Below are 8,228 nucleotides of genomic sequence, written 5' to 3'. Positions count from 1 at the left end.
AGGGCTTCAAATTTCCATGATTAAGCGTGATCAACAACACGAGCCGAGCTTTCAAATTGCTATGCTTTCCCTAGCAACGCGCCCTGGAAATCACAGGAAAGTGGCGAACATGTATACTTTTGAGGATAAAGAACTAAATTAACTTTATATTGTTTCATATTCTAATCTATACAAGTATATGTCTAGGTATTGGCTCTTCTTTAGCCTCTGTTTTTTTTTTCATTTTGACACCAGATATAATAACAAATCACTTATTTACTGACACCTCGGGAAAGCAGTGTGTTTTGTTGACTCTCGACCGCTCCTTGTTCGACGGCGAGCTCGGGTCAACAAAACACACTGTTTCCCTTGGCATCAGTAATCAGCATTATACTCGGCAAAGTAAATAAGTGTTAAATGGCAACTTTCAAATGAAGAACGTTTTATGTTGAAGAAGAATAATGTTGAGACTCTTGACTCCTGTAATGTCACCAGCTACCCTCGAAAAGAAATACCATAACATCACTTGTTCATCGCATTACTGATCGAGCAGAGGCATTATAGATCGAGGTAGACCGAGTTGTAAAATGGGCTCGGTTTTTTCTTTTGCGTCGCGAGTTTACAAAAGCACGCGTGGGCGGCACGAAGTCTTCGAACCAATCGAAATCGTCCTAGGATCGTTTCTCGCGCGGGTGTCACGAACATTCCATGTTACTACGAGATAACTGTAGCCCGAGTGATCGCCTGAGTAGGCGTCTTGTTCGGGTATTTATTATTATTTGTCCAGCATAATTTATAGCGGTTTATTCAATTCGCATGGACATGTTCAACCTGTGGCGTAGTTATGTGACCTATTTGTCTTTTAACATGATGAAATTCAGAGCGTTGAGTTTCTCCTGGCGATAGAATCAGCCGTGGCAGGGTTTAAAACCAAACTAAGTTCTGAAGTTCGATATCAAATTACACATGTTTGATGGAGTAAGTTAGTTTACTGCAAGCACGTAATTTTTGAATGACCGCATGCTGTTTTTTACGCAATTAACCAATGGCAGAGCAGTAATTTTTATGTGTACAATGACCAATATCGATGCTCTTTTCCAAAAGTGTAAATTTTACGACAAAAGTGGGGTGGGTCTGGAATGGAACCAATTGTTCCCACGCAGTTTGGGTTTGGTATACATCGTCTGCCATGATGAACAGTCAGTGGGAGTTTTAAGTATTGTCTAAAGATTCATAAATAGGCGATTGCGCGTCTTCAAGCTCATTAAATGTTTAGCTGTCGATTAGTATATTAATTAAGGCTACATTCTTGGATCACAGAAAAACTAGCGATTTAAAAGGTAAGAACATCTATAGTGAAACTTCTAGCATGTATGTGTATTGTGTAATGTTTTTTCGTGTCCATATATATCTTTAACTTTCTGATAGTTTTATGTTAGGGTTTCCTTTCTTTACTATACTGTATAGATTATAGTTGTATGTGTTTTCCCCGGAATTCCACTGATTATAGGAATTATGATTTGCGTATATCGTACGTGACTATTTTACTCGTATATCAAGGCTAGGGTTGATATTCTGCTTAAAGATTTTGAAATGCAATGCTTATCAGATCTTGTATCTAGATTTGTGTTATCCGTTAGCTATTATGAAGATTGTATGAATATCGAAGTCAAGCGCGAGAAACCTGTTGAAAATGCTATTGCTTTCTCTTATCGCATATCGATTCACTTTCCATAGTTGTTTTGGTTTTTGCTAAAATTTCGATAGTATTGTCTATATATGCATTCAATTTTGGGGAGGTTTTGTAAAAGATATATGAATGACAAAATGTATAATTGAGCTGTCTATAACGGCATGGTTATTATCTAAACGTTCATAGCAAAACCATGCACTCATTCACATCTATTCATGACCTAAAATCGCTGAAATGAATTCGCCTTTGTAAACAAACATTCACAATTTCCCATTCCTTTGTCATGCTAGGTGACACCTTCAGGAAGGACATCTTTCAGCCAAGAATATGAAGACGGTAGCGGTTAGTTTGCTTTCCCTCTCAATGTTGTTGAGTCTGGTCGATGGCCATGGCTACCTGAAAGATCCTCCGAGCCGGGCCAGCCGCTGGCGATACGGTTTTTCTGGTCCAAGGGAGTACACTGACAATCAATTGAGCTGTGGTGGCCGAAATGTCCAGTGGTCGAAACACGGGGGGAAATGCGGGGCTTGTGGCGATGAATATGGCATAAGCAATCCCCGTTTCGTTTCTCCGGGAGTCTTTGCAAAAAATCCACCCATCGTAAAGACCTACACCGAGGGGGAACTGATTGAAGTGACCGTGAAAATAACAGCGCATCACAAAGGTTATTTCATATTTCGCGTGGCACCATTGGTCAATCCACCGATCACGCAAGCGGACCTGGACAAGAACATGTTAGCGTTGGAGAATGGGAACCAGGAGTGGACACTGCCCGATTCTGGTGCCGGTGATTACACCATCACCCTCAGGTTACCCACGGGCTTATCATGTGATCACTGCGTGATGCAATGGTGGTATACTACAGGAAATAATTGGGGGGGAAATGAACCTGAGACGTTTGTCAACTGCGCCGATATCAAGATCCTGCCATCTTCTAGCCCGCCGGGTCCAGGCACACCGGCACCGAATCCTGTCACTACATCAAGTACGGGCACCTGCCCACCTTGCAACTGCCCGAAGCCCGTCGTTTGCCCCACAGTAACACCTTGCTCGAGTCAACCTGAAATACCTGCACCACCTGCTACGACACCGCCTGCAACAGCTCCGCCGACAAGCAACCCACCACAAGGCTCACAATGCTATTCCATAAATCCGACGGCGTCTGATGCCTGGTGTTCTGCCAATTGCGCCGGCGGTTACTGTCCAGCGACACATTGCGTTTGCACTTAACATTTTCAAGTAATGGTACAGTTGAATATTCAAAGTGACTTTAAGAATCCGTTGCACGAATTTACCAATGGTTTAAGCTCCTTTGTATTTAATAGTTAACTGTAAGATATTAAGGTCCTTTCATATTTGTTCGTGTCATTATTTGTATTTGTTACCTCGTTTGTTACTTTTTACTGCAATTCTGTAGACCAACTTCAACTTCTGGGGCCGGTTGTATGAAAGCCGGATAGCGCTATCCACCGGATAGTGATTTTTTCAACCTTTCTAAAAATGCTCGAAAAGCGATAAAATTTCAGCTTGGAAGCGACAATTATTAAAGAGGATCTTCGATTTAGGAATACTAAGATTTAATCAAAGTTGTAGCAAAAAACGGGTGATTTTGAAGCGATTGAAAAAAGCACTATCCGGTGGATAGCGCTATCCGGCTTTCATACAACCGGCCCCTGTATATTAAAGTGCTCTCCATACGGAATGAATAGAACAATAATTGCTTTGCCGAAAAGTACTTTATAGTTTCTAGTCTTTATCGCCAGTATTTTAGCCAATCAGGGCTCGGAAGGATTGTGGGAATAGAAACCATTCTGATTCCCCGGACTGGCCCACAGGGATACCGGGTAATTTCCCGGTGCGCCCCTGATTTACATGCCGTTTGGCGCCCCATTTTGGGGAAAATTATGGAGGAAATGATAAAACCATTGAAGTAAAACACAGGAAAGATAATCTGATCTAAATCATGTATCAGTTTGAAACTCAATATTGTAGCGGTCGAATTTTAGACGCAACATGGCAGCGCACGCATTTTCAATAACTGTTGCTCGTGTTAGAACGAAAGTAAAATAGCGCCCTCTTTTTTTAGTTTTATAAGCCAGTATAGGCCAGTCCGCCTCTTTAATCGATTATATTTTTTGTTATTCTTTATGAAACCAGTAGAAATTTTGTGATTATGTTACATAAATTTAAACCGAAATGAAATATGACTTCAAGAGAAATAAATCAATTTCATTCCGAGAGCCCTCCCTCACAGTTGGTCCCAGTCTTTTCCCGCCATTTCACATCACGTTGAATATTTATTTTGGAATTTGAATTTCGGATTCGGACATGCCGAAGGCGCTCGAAGAAATTGGCTGTATTAAACCAAGTTCATAAGGACGTTAAAAAGTGCCAAATAGATTTTAAAAGGATCATTAATCGTAAATTTGTTTATCAATACTGGTCGTCGACTTTTCCGGGAGGTTTGGTGACGTCAAAGTAATTTATCGGTGAGTAAATGGGCAAGCAAATTTTGAGCACGATTCGATATTTCGTTACTATGTAAATTTGCAATATAAAACAGGTCATACTTCATCTTCATGATCATTTTTCGTCTTGATAACAGTGAACTCTAATAGCACTGCTTGAGAATAGGATTTGATAAGATTCTAGATTCTGATTTTCTAGATTCAAATATTTTTGCCCGCTCGCCTTGTCTGTTTATGGGATGAATGTTAATTTAGAATCTTTTGTTGTAGTGAGCTTCAATTGCATGTTGTGTGTAGAACTGCATACGTTGTCTTGTCTAACTGGAGTTGTTTCCTGCTAGGTATTGGATTGACCCTGTATTTGATAGTTGTCCTGAATTGCACTGTCAAAATATTAACTGGTTGAAATGTTTACACATTATCAGCACTGTCTGAGCTTCAAGTTAGGGAGTTTCAACATTATAAAAATATTTGTTTTGAATTTGTTCTGCTATTCACTTGACGTTTCCATTGGAATATTTTTAGAAGACAACTACATGTTTCATGATACAAAATACATTTAATCAAACAATCTTATAACAAATTATTTTGAAGACACTACTGGTAAATAAAATATTTTTGTGTAGGGTTGGCACAGTCAGAATTTATCAAATTGCTCAATTAAAATCTCATCTAAAAGATCCTTTTAGAACCACTTTCAGTGAAATGGATTTGAAGATGAAAAGCATCTTTCTCCAACACATGAATGAAAAATCATTTTACCTCACCAATAAATGTGGAAATAATTAGTGGGTGATTCTCTGGTCACACACGTGACATTGCTGTTTTTTTTCAGGCTTCATATTTTGCATGTAACAAAATAGTATGGCTTATTCTATCTTGGTTTCTCTATGGTTTTAACTTTTAAATGAGTATGAATTAAGTTAGTGGGCAAAAAGGTCTGAAGCATGCAAAATTTTGGCAATCTTTAAATTATGTAGTGGGGTCCCATTTGTTGTGAGCAGAACCTTTGCACAAACCTGACTGGACATTGCCTTCAAATAATTTCGAATTGATAGCATTTTTCATTCAATTTTTTAGTGGTCCAGGCAATACTCACTTTTACCAAGAGGAAGCTTCTGTCAGCTGCAGGTGATAAAAAAGAATACATTTTCAGTTTCCTCCTGTGAGTTCATATATTATAGAAAGCATATGGTAAGCTCTCAATAATGTCTGCTAATTCTGATGATTCTATGTCAACATCAGATTATGAATGTGAAGTTTGCATGAAGCAATTTTCCACGCCACAAATGCTTAAGCGACATAAAAAAATGCACTATCAACACCAGTGTGACGTCTGCAAGAAGAAACTATCACATGCAAAGAGCTTAAAAAAACACATGATTGTGCACACTGGAGAGAAACCTTATCAATGTGATGTTTGTAAGAAATGGTTTGCAAGACTTCATAACCTAGAAGGGCATAAAAGAACGCATACTGGTGAAAAACCTTTTGAATGTGATGTTTGCCAGCAAAGATTTGCCTCGCGAAACATCCTGACTGACCATAAAAGATGGCACACCGGCGAAAAACCTTTTGAATGTGAAACTTGTAAAAATCGATTTACAACATCAAGTCAATTAATTGTGCATAAAAGAGTGCACACTGGTGAAAAACCTTACGAATGCAGTTTGTGCCCGTTCAAATGTGCTTCTGGAAGTGGTTTGATAGCGCATAAACAAATACACACACAAGACAGACCTTATGAATGTGATGTTTGTAAGAAGAGGTTCAGAGATTCGTTCAAATTGAAGGGCCATAAAACGACACACACTGGAGAAAGGTTACATGAATGTGATGTTTGTCACAAGAAATTTGCAGCCAGGAGAACCCTACGAGTTCATATACTAATACATTCCGGGGAAAGACCATATGAATGTGATGTTTGCCTGAAAAGATTCACACAATCTGGTGTTTTAACATCCCACAAAAAGAGTCATTCCGAAGAAAGAGCGTTCGAATGTGACGTTTGTGGCAAAAAATTTATTCTGTTAACTCATTTAAAAAGACACAAACTAACTCATTCAGAAAACAAACCATATAAATGCGACGTTTGTCAAAAGAGTTTCAAAAGGTCTGATACCCTTGCTGCTCATAAACGAGTACACACCGGAGAAAAACCCTATGAATGTGATATTTGCCAGAAGAGGTTCGCGACAATTTCCACTTTGATGTCGCATAAGAGAACGCACACTGGCGAAAAACGTTATGGTTGTGATATGTGTAGTTACAGGTGCTTCGAAAAAGCCCGTTTGAGAAACCACAAAAAAATTCATACATGTGATGTTTGCTCGAAAGTATATAAAAACACTAGAACCCTAGCGAAACATAAAAAAACGCATACTGTTAGTGACATTACGGTGGGCACCTCGCACAAATGCGACATTTGCGAGAAAGGGTTCCGAACCTCGTGCGGGTTAAGGTGTCATAAAAGAACACACGTTGGGAAAAGATCTTATGCGTGTGATGCTTGTGGGAAGAAATTCTCGTTGGCAGCGAACTTGTCGAGGCATCGAAAGATGCATGCAAGAGAAAAACGATTCGAGTGTGATTTCTGCGAAGCGAAGTTTTCGTTTAAGCATAACCTCCGTAAGCACAAAAAGATGCATCTTTCGTGCAGCATTTGTGGCAGAAAGATTGCCAAGCCAGAAGATTTGGGGAAATCTTTAGTGGGGGAGTTAAGCAATAAAACGCGTTATCAATGCGGTATTTGCGGCAAGCTGTATGGCACATTCGGAAAATTCCTTAGACACCTCGCAAGAGAATGTGGAAACACGAGACTCACATGCGCCGTTTGTCAGGAAGTGGAATTCACAAAATCCACTCCTACTGGTGTCCGTTGGGCTTGTTCGATCTGTGATATTGTGTTTGATTTCCCTGATGACCTAGAAAGTCATATGGCGATCCACAAAAAAATTAAAACTGAGTGCGATTGTGATTGTTGAATTGAATTGTGCGAAGTCCTTGTGTGAATCTAGCATTACTGACTGCTAGGGACATTGTTTGCGAAGAGACCAGAATTGTCCCGGCTACACCTCATCTTGGAGACTCCTTTGAAATATTCCATTCATAAACAACTTCCTTAGCTTTATATTATATTTCAATTTAACTATTACATTTTTTGGGTGTTCTGGGGCCGGTTTTATGAAAGCTGGATAGTGATTTTCTCAAATGTTCTAAAAATGCTTGAAAAGCAATAAAATTTCAGCGTTGCCGTTGGATCCAACAATTATTAATGAGGATCCTCGAGTTAGGAATACTAAGATTTAGTCAAAGTTATCTCTAACAAAGGCGATTTTAAAGCGATTGAAAAACCCACTATCCGGTGAATAGCGCTATCCCAGCTTTCATACAACCGGCCCCCTGGTGTGTAAAGTATTATTACTTAGTCGTCATAAGCGACTGAGGTCACGCACGTACAAAAATAATATTGGCCCATTTTATCGAAAACATATGACAGTTGTTCGTAAGCAAGTTATATGTACTTTTTTTACCGTAAGCTCTTGTCCAATTTTCTATATCGTTTAGTGCACATTTACTTGTGCCTTTTTTACCCCAGTGCCAAACAGTCAGTGGGAGTATTGTTTACGGATTCATAAATAGGCGATTGCGCGCCTTCAAGCTCATTAAATGTTTAACTGAAGTTATAGTTTTAACTGCAGATGCAATAGTGGTATACTACAGGGAATAATTGGAAGAAAAATGAACCTGAGACGTTTGTCAACTGCGCCGATATCAAATCCTGCCATCTTCTAGCCCGCAGGGTCCAGGCACACCGGCACCGAATCCTGTCACTACATCAAGTACGGGCACCTGTCCACCTTGCAACTGCCCGAAGCCCGTCGTTTGCCCGACAGTAACACCTTGCTCGAGTCAACCTGAAATACCTGCATCACCTGCTATGGCACCGCCTGCTACAGCTCCGCCGATAAGCAACCCAGCTCCAAGCTCACAATGCTATTCCATTAATCCGACGGCGTCTGATGCCTGGTGTTCTGCCAATTGCGCCGGCGGTTACTGTCCAGCGACCCATTGCGTTTGCACTTAAC

At 40.0% G+C, this 8,228-nt stretch overlaps 2 protein-coding genes across 2 annotated transcripts; both read left to right on the top strand.

Moving 5' to 3' along the window:
• Window positions 1-1,220: 1,220 nt before the first annotated feature.
• Window positions 1,221-3,171, top strand: LOC114522424. The gene is made up of 2 exons (XM_028543102.1): window positions 1,221-1,319; window positions 1,963-3,171. The coding sequence occupies exon 2, from the start codon at window positions 2,000-2,002 to the stop codon at window positions 2,900-2,902; it is 903 nt and encodes a 300-aa protein (XP_028398903.1). The 5' UTR covers window positions 1,221-1,319; window positions 1,963-1,999; the 3' UTR covers window positions 2,903-3,171.
• Window positions 3,172-4,009: 838 nt separating this feature from the next.
• On the top strand, window positions 4,010-7,400 carry LOC114522422 (zinc finger protein 883-like). Its single transcript, XM_028543099.1, has 2 exons — window positions 4,010-4,161; window positions 5,221-7,400. Exon 2 carries the CDS (start codon window positions 5,349-5,351, stop codon window positions 7,122-7,124), a length of 1,776 nt encoding a protein of 591 aa, XP_028398900.1. The 5' UTR covers window positions 4,010-4,161; window positions 5,221-5,348; the 3' UTR covers window positions 7,125-7,400.
• Window positions 7,401-8,228: the final 828 nt, after the last annotated feature.

Source organism: Dendronephthya gigantea, unplaced genomic scaffold (genome assembly GCF_004324835.1).
Source record: "Dendronephthya gigantea isolate DGI-Jeju-01 unplaced genomic scaffold, DenGig_1.0 000022F, whole genome shotgun sequence".
In the NCBI taxonomy this organism is placed as follows: domain Eukaryota; kingdom Metazoa; phylum Cnidaria; class Anthozoa; order Malacalcyonacea; family Nephtheidae; genus Dendronephthya; species Dendronephthya gigantea.
The sequence above is the reverse complement of the archived record's forward strand: the minus strand, read 5'-3'. Positions and strand labels throughout refer to the sequence as shown.